The 20,339-nt window shown below is 46.4% G+C and overlaps 1 protein-coding gene and 1 long non-coding RNA gene across 4 annotated transcripts in view; one reads left to right on the top strand and one right to left on the bottom strand.

Moving 5' to 3' along the window:
* Nucleotides 1–20,339, top strand: part of F7 (coagulation factor VII) — a 122,707-nt gene that overhangs the window by 7,841 nt on the left and 94,527 nt on the right. Inside the window, exon 2 of the mRNA XM_063953127.1 lies at nt 6,047–6,210. Coding sequence (XP_063809197.1) covers nt 6,047–6,210 — 164 coding nt within the window. The remainder of the gene's footprint in view (nt 1–6,046; nt 6,211–20,339) is intronic.
* Nucleotides 5,862–20,339, bottom strand: part of LOC135019801 (uncharacterized) — a 55,334-nt gene continuing 40,856 nt past the window's right edge. For all 3 annotated transcript variants that reach the window (XR_010217318.1, XR_010217326.1, XR_010217323.1), the window contains exon 3: nt 5,862–6,188. This is a non-coding gene — a long non-coding RNA (uncharacterized LOC135019801). The remainder of the gene's footprint in view (nt 6,189–20,339) is intronic.

The following is a 20,339-nucleotide window of genomic DNA, read 5'->3' as shown; positions in this document are numbered from 1 at the left end:
CAATTATGTGGAAAACTTCCCCATGAAGTTCCCACTCTGCCGGGTGGAGGTCGTGCCTACTGAGGAAGTCTGCTTCCCAGTTTCCATTCCCGGAATGAAACACTGCTGACAGTGCTATCACATGATTTTCCGCCCAGCGAAAAGTCCTTGCAGTTTTTGCCACTGCCCTCCTGCTTCTTGTGCCGCCCTGTCTATTTACGTGGGCGACTGCCGTGATGTTTTATCCCACTGGATCAATACCGGCTGACCTTGAAGCAGAGGTCTTGCTAAGCTTAGAGCATTATAAATTTACCCTTAGCTATATTTATGTGGAGAAAAATCTCCAGACTTGATCACACTCCCCGGAAATTTTTTCCTTGTGTGACTGCTCCCCAGCCTCTCGGGCTGGCCTCCGTGGTCACCAACATCCAAAACTGAATGCCGAATCTGCGGCCCTCTAGAAGATGAGCACTCTGTAACCACCACAGGAGAGACACCCTTGTCCTTGGATATAGGGTTATCCGCTGATGCATCTGAAGATGCGATCCGGACCATTTGTCCAGCAGATCCCACTGAAAAGTTCTTGCATGAAATCTGCCGCCTGGAATTGCTTCGAAGGAAGTCACCATTTTTTTACCATGGCCCTTGTGCAATGATGCACTGATTTTAGGAGGTTCCTGACTAGCTCGGATAACTCCCTGGCTTTCTCTTCCGGGAGAAACACCTTTTTCTGGACTGTGTCCAGAATCATCCCTAAGCACAGGAGACTTGTTGTCGGGATCAGCTGCGATTTTGGAATATTTAGAATCCACCCCTGCTGTTGTAACAGTATCCGAGATAGTGCTACTCCGACCTCCAACTGTTCCCTGGACTTTGCCCTTATCAGGAGATCGTCCAAGTAAGGGATAATTAAGACGCCTTTTCTTCGAAGAAGAACCATCATTTCGGCCATTACCTTGGTAAAGACCCGGGGTGCCGTAGACAATCCAAACGGCAGCGTCTGAAACTGATAGTGACAGTTCTGTACCACGAACCTGAGGTACCCTTAGTGATAAGGGCAAATTTGGGACATGGAGGTAAGCATCCCTGATGTCTCGGGACACCAGATAGTCCCCTTCTTCCCGGTTCGTTATCACTGCTCTGAGTGACTCCATCTTGATTTGAACCTTTGTAAGTGTTCAAATTTTTTTAGATTTAGAATAGGTCTCACCTAGCCTTCTGGCTTCAGTACCACAGTATAGTGTGGAATAATACCCCCTTTTCTTGTTGTAGGAGGGGTAATTTAATTATCACCTGCTGGGAATACAGCTCGTGAATTTTTTCCCATACTGCCTCCTTGTCGGAGGGAGACCTTGGTAAAGCAGACTTCAGGAGCCTGCGCAGGGGAAACGTCTCGACATTCCAAACTGTACCCCTGGGATACTACTTGTAGGATCCAGGGGTCCTGTACGGTCTCAGCGTCATGCTGAGAGCTTGTCAGAAGCGGTGGAACGCTTCTGTTCCTGGGAATGGGCTGCCTGCTGCAGTCTTCTTCCCTTTCCTCTATCCCTGGGCAGATATGACTCTTATAGGGACGAAAGGACTGAAGCTGAAAAGACGGTGTCTTTTTCTGCAGAGATGTGACTTAGGGTAAAAACGGTGGATTTTCCAGCAGTTGCCGTGGCCACCAGGTCCGATGGACCGACCCCAAATAACTCCTCTTCCTTTATACGGCAATACACCTTTGTGCCGTTTGGAATCTGCATCACCTGACCACTGTCGTGTCCATAAACATCTTCTGGCAGATATGGACATCGCACTTACTCTTGATGCCAGAGTGCAAATATCCCTCTGTGCATCTCGCATATATAGAAATACATCCTTTAAATGCTCTATAGTCAATAAAATACTGTCCCTGTCAAGGGTATCAATATTTTTAGTCAGGGAATCCGACCAAGCCACCCCAGCTCTGCACATCCAGGCTGAGGCGATCGCTGGTCGTAGTATAACACCAGTATGTGTGTATATACTTTTTATGATATTTTTCCAGCCTCCTGTCAGCTGGCTCCTTGAGGACGGCCCTATCTATAGACGGTACCGCCACTTGTTCTGATAAGCGTGTGAGCGCCTTATCCACCCTAAGGGGTGTTTCCCAACGCGCCCTAACTTCTGGCGGGAAAGGGTATACCGCCCCTATTTTCTATCGGGGGGAACCCACGCATCATCACACACTTCATTTAATTTATCTGATTCAGGAAAAAACTACGGTAGTTTTTTCACATCCCACATAATACCCTCTTTTGTGGTACTTGTAGTATCAGAAATATGTAACACCTCCTTCATTGCCCTTAACGTGTGGCCCTAATAAGGAATACGTTTGTTTATTCACCGTCGACACTGGATTCAGTGTCCCTGTCTGTGTCTGTGTCGACCGACTAAAGTAAACGGGCGTTTTAAAACCCCTGACGGTGTTTTTGAGACGTCTGGACCGGTACTAATTGTTTGTCGGCCGTCTCATGTCGTCAACCGACCTTGGCGCGTGTTGACATTATCACGTAATTCCCTAAATAAGCCATCCATTCCGGTGTCGACTCCCTAGAGAGTGACATCACCATTACAGGCAATTGCTCCGCCTCCTCACCAACATCGTCCTCATACATGTCGACACACACGTACCGACACACAGCACACACACAGGGAATGCTCTGATAGAGGACAGGACCTACTAGCCCTTTGGAGAGACAGAGGGAGAGTTTGCCAGCACACACCAAAAACGCTATAATTATATAGGGACAACCTTATATAAGTGTTTTCCCTTATAGCATCTTTTTTATATATTTCTACTGCCAAATTAGTGCCCCCCCTCTCTGTTTTAACCCTGTTTCTGTAGTGCAGTGCAGGGGAGAGCCTGGGAGCCTTCCCTCCAGCCTTTCTGTGAGGGAAAATGGCGCTGTGTGCTGAGGAGATAGGCCCCGCCCCTTTTTCGGCGGCCTCGTCTCCCGCTCTTAACGGATTCTGGCAGGGGTTAAATATCTCCATATAGCCCCCGGAGGCTATATGTGAGGTATTTTTAGCCAAAAAAGGTTTTCATTTGCCTCCCAGGGCGCCCCCCTCCCAGCGCCCTGCACCCTCAGTGACTGCCGTGTGAAGTGTGCTGAGAGGAAAATGGCGCACAGCTGCAGTGCTGTGCGCTACCTTAAGAAGACTGAGGAGTCTTCTGCCGCCGATTCTGGACCTCTTCTCGTTTCAGCATCTGCAAGGGGGCCGGCGGCGAGGCTCCGGTGACCATCCAGGCTGTACCTGTGATCGTACCTCTGGAGCTAATGTCCAGTAGCCAAGAAGCCAATCCATCCTGCACGCAGGTGAGTTCACTTCTTCTCCCCTAAGTCCCTCGTTGCAGTGATCCTGTTGCCAGCAGGACTCACTGTAAAATAAAAAACCTAAGCTAAACTTTTCTAAGCAGCTCTTTAGGAGAGCCACCTAGATTGCACCCTTCTCGGCCGGGCACAAAAATCTAACTGAGGCTTGGAGGAGGGTCATAGGGGGAGGAGCCAGTGCACACCACCTGATCCTAAAGCTTTACTTTTTGTGCCCTGTCTCCTGCGGAGCCGCTATTCCCCATGGTCCTTTCAGGAACCCCAGCATCCACTAGGACGATAGAGAAAAGACCAATGTCCAATGTGTATACATATATGCTAGGGGTCGGTGCTAGGTCCTTCTACCTGACTCCTGCACTTGCTCCAAAGTTCCACAGAACATTAGATTGTGGATTGCATTTGGAACCCCCTCTAGAAATCCTGTTTTGCCCTCAAAGGCATAGGCGTGCCTGGTGCGCACAGGCACCCCCTAATGTCTGTAACCCCCTCACACACACCTGCTGCTGCTGCAGTACCGGCGATCGCCGAGTGTGCTCATTTCTGTCCTCCTGCCCATTGCGCCCGCCACCACCTCCGCTCAGTCTGGTTGTCATTCATTTGTATGGTGCAGTATCACTGACGTAATCCTACTCCCAGTTCCTCTAACCTGTGGGATGTGTCGTGATGTTGTCATGCCGCGTGCATGCACGCTCATGCTCCCACCCACGCTCTCTCTCTCCTCATCATGTGCCAACGCCACAGAATACAGCGTTCCTCTTGGAGGAGGACAAGTTCAAATTCAATCTGTGCATCAATTCTCTATATTATTTAGTTTGCATTGACTGCCAATATGTGGTGGTAGACACGCCTGATAGGTGGTACTAGACACGCCTGATAGGTGGTACTAGACACGCCCTTCTAATCGTGCACCCCCTAATAAAATGTCCTGCGCACGCCTATGCTCAAAGGGGGTCAGGATAGATGTTGGAGGCGGCATGTAGATACAGGCAATGCACAGTAAGGGCGTGATAACCCAAAACGTACCCAAGATGGCCACCTAAGTTGTTGATGTTCGCTGGCCACACCTGATTTACAGGACGTCTTCAACACACCCACTTATACAAGGATAGAGAAACTGCAGCTGCAATCTAGAAGGAATGTAGTTATGTGACCGACGGTCAGGAGACCGCCGGTCACTGAACCGACGCCCCCTCTAAATACTGACAGTCGAGCCACCGAGCCCGCAGTGTGGCGAGCACAGCGTTAAAGTGACTTTGATACTTATCCACAACATACTGTTGTGTGTATGAATTCTATACTATATATTGGTGTGCACAGTGAAGCCACACCTCCCATCGTATTCCTGGCGCATCTGTTCCTGTTATTTGAAGGGGAGGAGACTAATTTGTTACCTATGTATGCGCAGTTGCTTGCATTTGTAGCCAACTTTGTAGAAGTGGTAAAATGCTATTTTTGTTTCACTATTCACATTTTAAATTCAAACACAATTGTGACCAAATCTGAATGTGCTGGGTACACACGACACCTGACAATGGTACAACCCAGCGACATGGCGATATGATGCAACATTACATTGTACTGCCATACACACTCCACAATCTGCTGTGCGATGTATGGTTACTTATTGCATGTATTAAAACAACATCATACTGTATCTCCCATGATGTTGTTTTAATAGCGGGACAGTCCTGCTAATTGGAACACTGTCCCGCTGTCCCACTCGCGACCCAATGTCCCTCGGGAAGGGGGGGGGGGGGCACAGTTGGGAGAGCCAGTGATCACCACTGCACTGCTCTGCAAAGCAGCTGGTGATCACAGCATCTATCAGCCTATGGAGGAGAGGCCGGGGGATTTGCAGCCACTCAGGGAGTGCTGGGCACGCCCCCAAAATTACAAAAATGGGGGTCGCTGTGCTAGGCCATGCCCCGCATCTCGAGACCACGCCCCCTCCACCTGAAGACCTACGGCGCGGCATGTCCCTCTTCACAAGAAGAGAAAGTTGGGAGGTATGCAACATCATCTGTGGAATCTTCCATTGGACATGCAGCACATCCATTGGGATGATGTGACCGCCTAATTCAGCGTGTGATGCGATTGTATAGTGTGTACCTGTACATAGTGATTACAAATTGGTCCAACAGAGAAAAATAATCTTTTTTTTGGAACATATCTTACTTGACACTATGGGGTAGATTTACTACAGCTTCTAAAAATGAGAATTGGTGATGTTGCCCATAGCAACCTATTATTTATTTTAACGACAATGGCAACATCACCAATTCTCTGTTTTAGAAGCTGTAGTAAATGTACCCCTATTACTAGACTATTTTTAAGAGCATCTCATTTTTATCAGGTTTGGGTACTTTTAAATCCTGATCACAGCTGATGGCAATTGTATTCATATATAGACATTACACATCATAGGGGTCAGCCTGCACAAATATTGTAGTGTTTGCTGTCAGTGCCAGGCCTGAGTTAGAAATGTACACATCCTAGTGTTAGTGTTTCAATAGCGGCAATCAAACAGAAAGGGGGGACATTTAATTACAGACGATTTGCCACCTGCATTGGTATGGTACAGTATAAAAGAAAATCAGCAAAGATGGAGGGTCACGTAGAGCACTCGGCATTTGGAAGCATTATGTGTCAGCTGATAGTAGCCAAATGGTTGAGTATTTCTATCTGGTGGGTTGAACTGTGTTCTTTTGTAGTTTTCATACAGAGTAATGAGGCCAACGGTGTGTTGACGAATCGGATAAAGAGAGCAAACAGTTTCTTTGAGGAGCTAAAATCAGGCTCTCTGGAACGTGAGTGTAATGAAGAAATCTGCTCATATGAAGAAGCCAGAGAAATCTATAAGGATGACAAACGCACGGTAATCACCCACTTATCATAAAATCAACTCACAACTTGTATTTAGGTTAAATATGTTTCTAAAATTCTATACCAATTATATAACTCCACAAATACTGATGTACTAGACTCCATAGATGGAAATCTCTTGTCCCATTGATTTACTGGATAAGGTCAAATGTTATTATCATATACTCTGCCTGTGTTTATATGGTTCTGGTATGAATGGTCGAACATGAAAAGGTCAACATTAATTAGGTCGACCACTATTGGTCGACATAGACAAGGTCGACATGGACTAATAGTCGACACATGAAAAGGTCAACATGGATTTTTTTAACCTTTTTTTGGTGTCATTTTTCCGTAACACGACCAGGAACCCCAATTAGTGTACTGTGTTAAAACAGGGAATAGAGGACTGCGCTGTCGTGCTACCCTGATCAAATCAAGCTGCTATGGAGCGAAAATGAGGATTTCCACTATCCCCACAGAGACACTAAAGAAAAGAAAAAAATGTCTCCCAGCGCTAATATAGTCAGGTATGGAGTCGATGGTCAATAGCAATATCTGCTCATAGAAATATAAATCACTCAAAAAGCACTCAAAAAGCAATATAATTTATAAATAAAATGACATTTTATTAACCTAACACAGGATAAAATTTTTCCTATATATATATATATATAAATGTATATGTATAATGGACCCTAATTTCCAGGTCCTCTCTATTCTTAAAAATCTAAAGTGATCCTAATACCGGTATACACAGGGACAATCACATACAACAAAAAACATAAAAAACATAAAAAACACAGTGATACGCTAAATAGCGATTTATTCACTTGAAAAATCTTTATATTCCTCAGGTACGTATAGGTATATGGGGGTGATTGTTACACCACAGTCATTGATCATATAGAGGGTGAGTCCAATGGGTTAAACATCAGTGATACGCTAAATAGCGATTTATTCACTTAATAGATGCTTGTATTCCTTAGGTGAAATTATGTCTCAGTCACTGCTCATGCATGAAATAGATCCAATAGAAGTTCTGGTTAATACCAGCCAACCTGTATAAAGTCCTTCCTGGATAAGGATCAAGTATAAAGGCTGGAGTCGTCAGTTCTTTGTTCTGAATATTCAAGAATATAAAGTGCACTTACTTCAAAGTCACAGGAGGTCAGTAGAACGGGTGTCTGCCGGCAGACATAAGATGGCTCCGCAATCTACTAGTTTCGCCTGACTTGCAGGCTTCCTCAGGATGGCCGAGCCGTATCCAAACCCCGTTCTTTTATCCCTGCCTTGCGTCACAGTTGTCATGGTAACTCTCCTTTCATGTATACATTCTCGGAGTGAACGAGCCTCCGTTCACGTGTAACGCCTGTTGACGCTCGTTGTCATGGGGACCGGACGTGATGACGCATGCGGCTCCGTACACGTCTTCCGCTTGTTATGGCTTGTTGTCATGGAGACCGGACGCGATGACGCATGCTGTTCTGTCTCGCTCGTCCATGAAGGCCGGGCACGTCTCTCAAGCGGCGGCTCTGTTGCCATGGAGATCTTCTCCTCACGATGTTATTCTCTTTCCCCTCTCTTTATGTGTAATTCAGCGATGGAATATTCATTATGCATATCGTATTTTCGCATGCCCATAAGTACTCCTCATAGTTAGTAGAAAATAAATAAACTCCAGAATTATATCATACTATACAGGACAATACACGACATACATTAAAAGACATGAAAAGACAGTGACTATAGTTCTTGATAGTCCTAACAATAACTAATATTTGATATATATATATATACATATAAATGTATACTACTTAGTATCTCCCTGGCTCCCATAATGTTCATCTCATATAGTCTGGTTTTATTCTTTAAGGAAGGGAAAAAGGTCCCATTCTATATTGAGACCTTTGGGTATCCGAGTTTCTAATTCAAAAATAATTTTGGCTTCTTCTCTCAAAAGTATATTATCCCAGTTTCCTCCTCTCCATGATTTTTGTATTAATTTAATTCCAATAAATTCTAAACCCATGGGATCACTATTATGCATCTTCGTAAAGTGTTCAGGAATACTGTGATTGTCTTTGTTGGTCCTGATATTATTAAGATGCTCATTGATCCTCGTGTGTAGACTGCGGTAGGTTTTCCCTACATATTGTAGCCCACATGGGCACGTCACCAGGTAAATTACACCTTTTGAGTTGCATGTAATTTTATCCCTTATAGTGTATTCTTTTCCTGTACTTTTAGATGTATATTTGTCTATACACTTAGTAGTGATCTTTCTGGTTTTTTTGCATACAATGCAATTATTGCATCTGTAGAACCCAGACTTCTTTTCCTTCAACCAAGTTTCTCCTCCTTTACTCTCATTCTTATAATAGCTCCTAACCAAACTTGTTTTTAAATTGGGTGCTCTTTTGTAGATTATTCTTGGTTTCGTAGGCAAAATCTCTTTGAGGTCATCGTCAGCAGTAAGAATATGCCAGTGTTTGTAAATGCTTTCTTCTAGGAACCTTCGTTGGCTAGAATAACCCGTCAGAAACATCACATCCTGTTTGTTATTCGTGTTCTTGTCTTTGTAATGGAGGAGATCTCTTCTGGCTACTTTGTCTACCTCGTCCTTACTTTTTTCGAGGTCGCTCTTAATGTAATGTTTCTCCTCAAATTGTTCCATCAGATCCAATACTTGAATGTCATAGTCTACCTTCTTAGAGCAGTTTCTTTTTAGTCTTTTCATCTGGCCTTTCGGGACATTTGATAGCCACTTGGGATGATGATTACTCTTAAAATTTAGGAAACTGTTACAGTCTACATCTTTTCTGTATGTCTTCGTTTCGATCTTATTTCCTTCAATGAAGATAGTTAAATCCAGAAAATTAATGTTTGTATCATTCATTTCACATGTAAATTCCAAATTGTATAGATTGTCATTGATGTTTCTAATGAACTGTTCCAAACTCTCCTTCGTTCCCCTCCAGATGATGAGCACATCATCTATGTATCTTGCCCATAGGGCAAGATAAGGAAGGTACTCATTATTGGTCCATATGTGTTCATTTTCCCACTGAGCCAAGAAGAGGTTAGCATATGAAGGAGCAAAATTTGTACCCATGGCGGTCCCTTGGATTTGTTTGTAGTAGTTGCCACCATACCAAAAAAAGTTATGTTCCAATGTGAATTGAATGCCCTCCATAATGAACTCAATTTGTTCACTCTTCATCTCGGATTCATTGGTGATGATCTTACGGACATTTTCCATTCCTTGATCGTGTCGGATGGAAGTGTACAATGACTTCACATCACACGTGGCTAGCAGGCAGTTTTCTTCCCATATCACTCCACTCAGAATGTCCAAAATATGCACAGTGTCTTTTATGTAACTCCGTTGTGTATTGACCAGTTTTTTCAAGAAAACATCAATATAACAGGATAGATGTGAGGTTAATGACTGTACCCCCGCGACGATAGGTCTTCCTGGGGGGGCATTTTTATCCTTGTGGATTTTAGGTAGATGGTAAAATACCGCCACTTTCGGAAATTCGGGGTATATATATTCAAATTCATCTTTCGTACAATATGTAGGGAAAACCTACCGCAGTCTACACACGAGGATCAATGAGCATCTTAATAATATCAGGACCAACAAAGACAATCACAGTATTCCTGAACACTTTACGAAGATGCATAATAGTGATCCCATGGGTTTAGAATTTATTGGAATTAAATTAATACAAAAATCATGGAGAGGAGGAAACTGGGATAATATACTTTTGAGAGAAGAAGCCAAAATTATTTTTGAATTAGAAACTCGGATACCCAAAGGTCTCAATATAGAATGGGACCTTTTTCCCTTCCTTAAAGAATAAAACCAGACTATATGAGATGAACATTATGGGAGCCAGGGAGATACTAAGTAGTATACATTTATATGTATATATATATATCAAATATTAGTTATTGTTAGGACTATCAAGAACTATAGTCACTGTCTTTTCATGTCTTTTAATGTATGTCGTGTATTGTTCTGTATAGTATGATATAATTCTGGAGTTTATTTATTTTCTACTAACTATGAGGAGTACTTATGGGCATGCGAAAATACGATATGCATAATGAATATTCCATCGCTGAATTACACATAAAGAGAGGGGAAAGAGAATAACATCGTGAGAAGATCTCCATGGCAACAGAGCCGCCGCTTGAGAGACGTGCCCGGCCTTCATGGACGAGCGAGACAGAACAGCATGCGTCATCGCGTCCGGTCTCCATGACAACAAGCCATAACAAGCGGAAGACGTGTACGGAGCCGCATGCGTCATCACGTCCGGTCCCCATGACAACGAGCGTCAACAGGCGTTACACGTGAACGGAGGCTCGTTCACTCCGAGAATGTATACATGAAAGGAGAGTTACCATGACAACTGTGACGCAAGGCAGGGATAAAAGAACGGGGTTTGGATACGGCTCGGCCATCCTGAGGAAGCCTGCAAGTCAGGCGAAACTAGTAGATTGCGGAGCCATCTTATGTCTGCCGGCAGACACCCGTTCTACTGACCTCCTGTGACTTTGAAGTAAGTGCACCTTATATTCTTGAATATTCAAAACAAAGAACCGACGACTCCAGCCTTTATACTTGATCCTTATCCAGGAAGGACTTTATACAGGTTGGCTGGTATTAACCAGAACTTCTATTGGATCTATTTCATGCATGAGCAGTGACTGAGACATAATTTCACCTAAGGAATACAAGCATCTATTAAGTGAATAAATCACTATTTAGCGTATCACTGATGTTTAACCCATTGGACTCACCCTCTATATGATCAATGACTGTGGTGTAACAATCACCCCCATATACCTATACGTACCTGAGGAATATAAAGATTTTTTCAAGTGAATAAATCGCTATTTAGCGTATCACTGTGTTTTTTATGTTTTTTGTTGTATGTGATTGTCCCTGTGTATACCGGTATTAGGATCACTTTAGATTTTTAAGAATAGAGAGGACCTGGAAATTAGGGTCCATTATACATATACATATATATATATATATATATATATATATATAGGAACATTTTTATCCTGTGTTAGGTTAATAAAATTTCATTTTATTTATAAATTATATTGCTTTTTGAGTGATTTATATTTCTATGAGCAGATATTGCTATTGACCATCGACTCCATACCTGACTATATTAGTGTACTGTGTTCCCTTGCATGGCTCGCTTTGCTATGCTGCGGGCAAGGTGCCTCGTTGTGCTCGGCACAGGTTACCATACCCGATCGTAGTCCACGTGGATGGTAAAAGTATGAAAAAGTTAAAATCTTTTTTTTTTTAAAGCCATGTTCACCTTTTCATGTGTCGACCTGTCACGTGTTGACCATTTTCATGTGTCGACCATTTGTCCATGTCAACCATGTCAATGTAGACCAATAGTGGTTCACCTTAACATGGTCGACCATCCAAATGGATACCGTTTATATTGGGCTTGTTCATCTGATAACATCTATAAGACCTGATGGAGTGTCCTGTCTGCCCATAAAACCAATGATACCTAATTAGTGAAGTCCTTTGGGCATCTTAATACCTGTAAGCATGTTCGTCTTTAAATAAGATTTTACTCACCAGTAAATCTATTTCTCGTAGTCCGTAGTGGATGCTGGGGACTCCGTAAGGACCATGGGGAATAGCGGCTCCGCAGGAGACTGAGCACAGCTAAGAAAGATTTAGGACTACCTGGTGTGCACTGGCTCCTCCCACTATGACCCTCCTCCAGACTTCAGTAAGGATACAGTGCCCGGAAGAGCTGACACAATAAGGAAGGATTTTGAATCCCGGGTAAGACTCATACCAGCCACACCAATCACACCGTATATCTCGTGATAATATACCCAGTTAACAGTATGAACACAACAGAGCCTCTCAAAAGATGGCTCAACAATAACCCTTGTAGTTAACAATAACTATATACAAGTATTGCAGACAGTCCGCACTTGGGACGGGCGCCCAGCATCCACTACAGACTACGAGAAATAGATTTACCGGTGAGTAAAATCTTATTTTCTCTGACGTCCTAGTGGATGCTGGGGACTCCGTAAGGACCATGGGGATTATACCAAAGCTCCCAAACGGGCGGGAGAGTGCGGATGACTCTGCAGCACCGAATGAGAGAACTCAAGGTACTCCTCAGCCAGGGTATCAAATTTGTAGAATTTTGCAAACGTGTTTGCCCCTGACCAAGTAGCAGCTCGGCAAAGTTGTAAAGCCGAGACCCCTCGGGCAGCCTCCCAAGAAGAGCCCACTTTCCTCGTGGAATGGGCTTTTACAGATTTAGGCTGCGGCAGGCCAGCCACAGAATGCGCAAGCTGAATTGTGCTACAAATCCAGCGAGCAATAGTCTGCTTTGAAGCAGGAGCACCCATCTTGTTTGGTGCATACAGGATAAATAGCGAGTCAGTCTTCCTGACTCCAGCCGTCCTGGAAACATACATTTTCAAGGCCCTGACTACGTCCAGTAACTTGGAGTCCTCCAAGTCCCTAGTAGCCGCAGGCACCACGATAGGTTGGTTCAAGTGAAAAGCTGATACCACCTTAGGAAGAAACTGGGGACGAGTCCTCAATTCTGCCCTATCCATATGGAAAATCAAATAGGGGCTTTTACATGACAAAGCCGCCAATTCTGACACACGCCTTGCCGAAGCCAAGGCCAAAAGCATGACCACTTTCCACGTGAGATATTTTAAATCCACGGTTTTGAGTGGCTCAAACCAATGTGACTTTAGGAAACCCAACACCACGTTGTGGTCCCACGGTGCCACTGGAGGCACAAAAGGAGGATGAATATGCAGCACTCCCTTGACAAATGTCTGAACTTCAGGCAGTGAAGCCAGTTCTTTTTGGAAGAAAATCGACAGAGCCGAAATCTGGACCTTAATGGAACCCAGTTTTAGGCCCATAGTCACCCCTGACTGTAGGAAGTGCAGAAATCGACCTAGCTGGAATTCCTCCGTTGGGGCCTTCCTGGCCTCACACCACGCAACATATTTTCGCCATATGCGGTGATAATGTTGTACGGTTACATCTTTTCTAGCTTTAATAAGCGTAGGAATGACTTCCTCCGGAATACCCTTTTCTTTTAGGATCCGGTGTTCAACCGCCATGCTGTTAAACGCAGCCGCGGTAAGTCTTGGAACAGACAGGGCCCCTGCAGCAGCAGGTCCTGTCTGAGCGGCAGAGGCCATGGGTCCTCTGAGATTAATTCTTGAAGTTCCGGGTACCAAGACCTTCTTGGCCAATCTGGAACAATGAGAATAGTTCTTACTCCTCTTTTCTTTATTATCCTCAGTACCTTGGGTATGAGAGGAAGAGGAGGGAACACATAAACCGACCGGTACACCCACGGTGTCACTAGAGCGTCCACAGCTATCGCCTGAGGGTCTCTTGACCTGGCGCAATATTTTTCTAGCTTTTTGTTTAAGCGGGACGCCATCATGTCCACCTGTGGCTTTTCCCAACGGTTTACAATCAGTTGGAAGACTTCTGGATGAAGTCCCCACTCTCCCGGGTGGAGGTCGTGCCTGCTGAGGAAGTCTGCTTCCCAGTTGTCCACTCCCGGAATGAACACTGCTGACAGTGCTAACACGTGATTTTCCGCCCATCGGAGAATCCTTGTGGCTTCTGCAATCGCCGTCCTGCTTCTTGTGCCGCCCTGTCGATTTACATGGGCGACTGCCGTGATGTTGTCTGACTGGATCAGAACCGGCTGGTTTTGAAGCAGGGGCTTTGCTTGACTTAGGGCATTGTAAATGGCCCTCAGTTACAGAACATTTATGTGTAGGGAAGTCTCCTGACTTGACCAAAGTCCTTGGAAGTTTCTTCCCCGTGTGACTGCACCCCAGCCCCGAAGGCTGGCATCCGTGGTCACCAGGACCCAGTCCTGTATGCCGAATCTGCGTCCCTCTCTGAGATGAGCACTCTGCAGCCACCACAGCAGAGACACCCTGGTCCTTGGAGACAGGGTTATCAACCGATGCATTTGAAGATGCGATCCGGACCATTGGTCCAACAGGTCCCACTGAAAGGTTCTGGCATGGAACCTGCCGAATGGAATCGCTTCGTAGGAAGCTACCATCTTTCCCAGGACTCGCGTGCAATGATGCACCGACACCTGTTTTGGTTTCAGGAGGCCTCTCACTAGAGATGAGAGCTCCTTGGCTTTCTCCTCTGGGAGAAACACTTTTTTCAGAAGTCATCCCCAGGAACAGTAGACGTGTCGCCGGAACCAGCTGAGACTTTGGAATATTCAGAATCCAACCATGCTGGTGTAGCACCTCCTGAGATAATGCTACGCCGACCAACAACTGCTCTATGAACCTCGCCCTTATCAGGAGATCGTCCAAGTATGGGATAATTAAAACTCCCTTTTTCCGAAGGAGTATCATCATTTCGGCCATTACCTTGGTAAATACCCTCGGTGCCGTGGACAGGCCGAACGGCAACGTCTGGAATTGGTAATGACAATCCTGTACCACAAATCTGAGGTACTCCTGGTGAGGATGGTAAATGGGGACATGCAGGTAAGCATCCTTGATGTCCAGAGATACCATGTAATCTCCCTCTTCCAGGCTTGCAATAACCGCCCTGAGCGATTCCATCTTTAACTTGAATTTTCTTAAATATGTGTTCAAGGATTTCAAATTTAAAATGGGTCTCACCGAACCGTCCGGTTTCGGTACCACAAACATTGTGGAATAGTAACCCCGTCCTTGTTGAAGTAGGGGCACCTTGACTATCACCTGCTGGGAATACAGCTTGTGAATTGCCTCTAACACAGCCTCCCTTTCTGAAGGAGTCGTTGGTAAGGCAGATTTGAGGAAACGGCGGGGGGATGTCTCAAATTCCAGCCTGTACCCCTGAGATACCACTTGAAGGATCCAGGGATCTACCTGTGAGCGAGCCCACTGATTGCTGAAGTATTTGAGACGGCCCCCCACCGTACCTGGCTCCGCCTGCTGAGCCCCAGCGTCATGCAGCGGACTTAGCAGAAGAAGCGGGTGAGGACTTTTGTTCCTGGGAAGTGGCTGTATGCTGCAGCTTTTTTCCCCTACCTCTGCCTCTGGGCAGAAAGGACGCGCCTCTACCCCGTCTGCTCTTTTGGGGGCGAAAGGACTGCACCTGATAATACGGTGCTCTCTTTGGTTGTGAGGGGACATGTGGCAAAAATGCTGACTTCCTAGCTGTTGCTGTGGACACTAAGGGGTATATGCAATTGCGGTCGAATTCCCGAAATTGTCGAATTTCGGGTCATTTTCGACCAAAAAAAAAATTCGCCTCTGCAATTCAGTGCTTTCCGACCAAAAAACGGACTTTCAAAATTATATATTTTTTAAATATTTTTTTTTTTTTTTTTAATTGCTGGAACGGTAAAATCCTTAAAAAAAATGGCGTGGGGTCCCCCCTCCAAAGCATAACCAGCCTCGGGCTCTTCGAGCTGGTCCTGGTTCTAAAAATGCGGGGGGGAAATTGACAGGGGATCCCCCGTATTTTTAAAACCAGCACCGGGCTCTGCGCCTGGTGCTGGTGCCAAAAATACGGGGGACAAAAAGAGTAGGGGTCCCCCGTATTTTTAACACCAGCATCGGGCTCCACTAGCTGGACAGATAATTCCACAGCCGGGGGTCACTTTTATGCCGTGCCCTGCGGCCGTGGCATTAAATATCCAACTAGTCACCCCTGGCCGGGGTACCCTGGGGGAGTGGGGACCCCTTCAATCAAGGGGTCCCCCCCCCCAGCCACCCAAGGGCCAGGGGTGAAGCCCGAGGCTGTCCCCCCCCATCCAATGGGCTGCGGATGGGGGGGCTGATAGCCTTTTGTGATAATGAAAAGAATATTGTTTTTTCCAGCAGTACTACAAGTCCCACAAGCCTCCCCCGCAAGCTGGTACTTGGAGAACCACAAGTACCAGCATGCGGGAGAAAAACGGGCCCGCTGGTACCTGTAGTACTACTGAAAAAAAAATACCCAAATAAAAACAGGACACACACACCGTCGACAGTAAAACTTTATTTCATACGTCGACACACACATACTTACCTATGTTCACACGCCGACATCGGTCCTCTTCTCCATGTAGAATCCACGGATACCTGAAAAGAAAAGTTCAATATACTCACCTCAACCATGGTCTGAAAGGGGTCCCATGCTGACACATGAGACCCCTTTCCACGAATGAGACCTGTCAGTGACAGCTGTCACATAAAGGTCTCTAAAGCCAATCAGGAAGCGCAACTTCGTTGCGCTCACCTGATTGGCTGTGCGCTGTCTGAACTCAGACAGCGCATCGCACAGCCCCGTCCATTATATTCAATGGTGGGAACTTAGCGGCTAGCGGTGAGGTCACCCGCCGGTCAGCCGCTGACCGCGGGTTAACCCCCCCGCTAGCCGCTAAGTTCCCACCATTGAAACTAATGGAGCGGCTTTGCGATGCGCTGTCACAGCACAGACAGCGCACAGCCAATCAGGTGAGCGCCACGGAAGTAGCGCTTCCTGATTGGCTGAAGGGACTTCAGTGACAGGAGTCACGTGATGTCCCGGCATTCGGGAGAAAGGGGTCTGATGTGAAAGCATGGGACCCCTTTCTTAGTCCGGTGGATCGGTGTTCGTTTTTTTTTTTTGCCAAGTACGTGGATTATCTCTGGACCTGGATTTACCTCTGGACGCTGGAAGGTGAGTATAATTTTTTCACAGGTACCTCGGATCGTCGGAGACCGTGGCAGTCGGCGTGTCAACATAGGTAAGTATGTGTGTGTCGGTAGTGTGTAATAAAGTTTTACTATCAAGGTGTGTGTGTACTGTTTTTATTTGGGTATTTTTTTTCCAGTAGTACTACAGGTACAGCGCATCGCAAAGCCGCTCCATTAGTTTCAATGGTGGGAACTTAGCGGCTAGCGGGGGGGTTAACCCGCGGTCAGCGGCTGACCGGCGGGTGACCTCACCGCTAGCCGCTAAGTTCCCACCATTGAATATAATGGACGGGGCTGTGCGATGCGCTGTCTGAGTTCAGACAGCGCACAGCCAATCAGGTGAGCGCAACGAAGTTGCACTTCCTGATTGGCTTTAGAGACCTTTATGTGACAGCTGTCACTGACAGGTCTCATTCGTGGAAAGGGGTCTCATGTGTCAGCATGGGACCCCTTTCAGTCCGGCATGGAGCGGGTGTTCGGTTTGTTTTTTTGTCAAGTACGTGGATGTATCTCTGGACCATGGCTGAGGTGAGTATATTGAACTTTTCTTTTCAGGTATCCGTGGATTCTACATGGAGAAGAGGACCGATGTCGGCGTGTTAACATAGGTAAGTATGTGTGTGTCGACGTATGAAATAAAGTTTTACTGTCGACGGTGTGTGTGTCCTGTTTTTATTTGGGTATTTTTTTTCCAGTAGTACTACAGGTACCAGCGGGCCCGTTTTTCTCCCGCATGCTGGTACTTGTGGTTCTCCAAGTACCAGCTTGCGGGGGAGGCTTGCTGGGACTTGTAGTACTGCTGGAAAAAACAATATTCTTTTCATTATCACAAAAGGCTATCAGCCCCCCCCATCCGCAGCCCATTGGATGGGGGGGGACAGCCTCGGGCTTCACCCCTGGCCCTTGGGTGGCTGGGGGGGGGACCCCTTGATTGAAGGGGTCCCCACTCCCCCAGGGTACCCCGGCCAGGGGTGACTAGTTGGATATTTAATGCCACGGCCGCAGGGCACGGCATAAAAGTGACCCCCGGCTGTGGCATTATCTGTCCAGCTAGTGGAGCCTGATGCTGGTGTTAAAAATACGGGGGACCCCTACTCTTTTTGTCCCCCGTATTTTTGGCACCAGCACCAGGCGCAGAGCCCGGTGCTGGTTTTAAAAATACGGGGGAATCCCTGCCCAATTTTTCCCCGCATTTTTAGAACCAGGACCAGCTCGAAGAGCCCGAGGCTGGTTATGCTTTGGAGGGGGGACCCCACGCCATTTTTTTTCCCGGGTTTTTCCCGTTTTTTCAAATCGCGGCAAAATCCGCCAAATCGGCCGATTTTCGCCCGCGGTTCTGGCGAATCCGTTTTTCATTGAATATGGTGAATTCCGGCAGCCACCTGCCGGAATTCACCTGGCGAATTGAGTCGAATTAAAAAACGGCGAAAAATTGCCGCGATTCGCCGTGAATTGCATATACCCCTAAGTCTGAAAGACCATCCCCGAACAACTCCTCACCCTTATAAGGCAAAACTTCCATGTGCCTTTTAGAATCTGCATCACCTGTCCACTGCCGGGTCCATAACCCTCTCCTGGCACAAATGGACAGTGCACTTATTTTTGATGCCAGCCGGCAAATATCCCTCTGTGCATCTCTTATGTAAAAGACAGCGTCTTTAATATGCTCTACGTTTAGCAATATAGTGTCCCTGTCTAGGGTGTCAATGTTTTCTGACAGGGAGTCTGACCATGCAGCTGCAGCACTGCACATCCATGCTGAGGCAATAGCTGGTCTCAGTATAATACCAGTGTGTGTATATATAGCTTTCTGGAGAGCCTCCTGCTTTCTGTCAGCAGGTTCCTTTAGGGCGGCCGTATCCTGGGACGGCAGTGCCACTTTTTTTTTTTTTTTGTGGTATCTGGGGTCACCTCAGAAATGTGTAAAACATTTTTCATTGCCTCAATCATATAACGAGTGGCCCTATTGGACATTACATTAGTCTCTTCGTCGTCGACACTGGTATCAGTATCCGTGTCGACATCTGTGTCTGCCATCTGAGGTAGCGGGCGTTTTAGAGCCCCTGATGACTTTTGAGACGTCTGGGCAGGCACGGGCTGAGAAGCCGGCTGCCCCGCATTTGGCATGTCGTCAAATTTTTTATGTAAGGAGTCGACACTTTCGCGTAATTCCTTCCACAAGTCCATCCACTCCGGTGTCTGCCCCGCAGGGGGTGACAACACATTTATAGGCACCTGCTCCTCCTCCACATAAGTCTCCTCATCAAACATGTCGACACAGCCGTACCGACACACCGCACACACACACAGGGAATGCTCTGACAGAAGACAGGACCCCACAAAGCCCTTTGGGGAGACAGAGCGAGAGTATGCCAGCACACACCAGAGCGCTATATAAATCAGGGATTAACTAAATTATATCCCCTTATAGCTGCTAGATGTATATTGCGCCTAAATTTAGTGCCCCCCTCTCTTTTTTTACCCTTTTCTGTAGTGTAGACTGCAGGGGAGAGCCAGGGAGCTTCCTTCCAGCGGAGCTGTGAGGGAGAAATGGCGCCAGTGTGCTGAGGGAGATAGCTCCGCCCCTTTTTCGGCAGACTTTTCTCCCGCTTTTTTATGGATTCTGGCAGGGGTATTTATCACATATATAGCCTCTGGGGCTATATATTGTGATATATTTGCCAGCCAAGGTGTATTTATTGCTTCTCAGGGCGCCCCCCCCCAGCGCCCTGCACCCTCAGTGACCGGAGTGTGAAGTGTGTATGAGGAGCAATGGCGCACAGCTGCAGTGCTGTGCGCTACCTTGGTGAAGACTGATGTCTTCTGCCGCCGATTCTCCGGATTCTTCTTGCTTCTGGCTCTGTAAGGGGGCCGCGGCGCGGCTCCGGGACCGAACATCAATGGCCGGTTCCATGCGGTCGATCCCTCTGGAGCTAATGGTGTCCAGTAGCCTAAGAAGCCCAAGCTACCACCAGTTAGGTAGGTTCGCTTCTTCTCCCCTTAGTCCCTCGCTGCAGTGAGTCTGTTGCCAGCAGATCTCACTGTAAAATAAAAAAACTAAAATATACTTTCTCTCTAGGAGCTCAGGAGAGCCCCCAGTGTGCATCCAGCTCAGCCGGGCACAGGATTCTAACTGAAGTCTGGAGGAGGGTCATAGTGGGAGGAGCCAGTGCACACCAGGTAGTCCTAAATCTTTCTTAGCTGTGCCCAGTCTCCTGCGGAGCCGCTATTCCCCATGGTCCTTACGGAGTCCCCAGCATCCACTAGGACGTCAGAGAAAAGAAAGATGGCTGTTACAGGCAAAAAACCCAGTTATTCTAGAGGTACACTGTAGTTTCTAACAAAAGTATATAGTGATAACGTTTGTGATTTTGATGTTTTTACAATGACAAAGTA

The sequence above is a fragment of the Pseudophryne corroboree genome, chromosome 2, assembly GCF_028390025.1.
Source record: "Pseudophryne corroboree isolate aPseCor3 chromosome 2, aPseCor3.hap2, whole genome shotgun sequence".
NCBI classification, from domain to species: domain Eukaryota; kingdom Metazoa; phylum Chordata; class Amphibia; order Anura; family Myobatrachidae; genus Pseudophryne; species Pseudophryne corroboree.
Note: the sequence above shows the minus strand (reverse complement) of the source record. Positions and strands in the feature narration are given on the sequence as shown.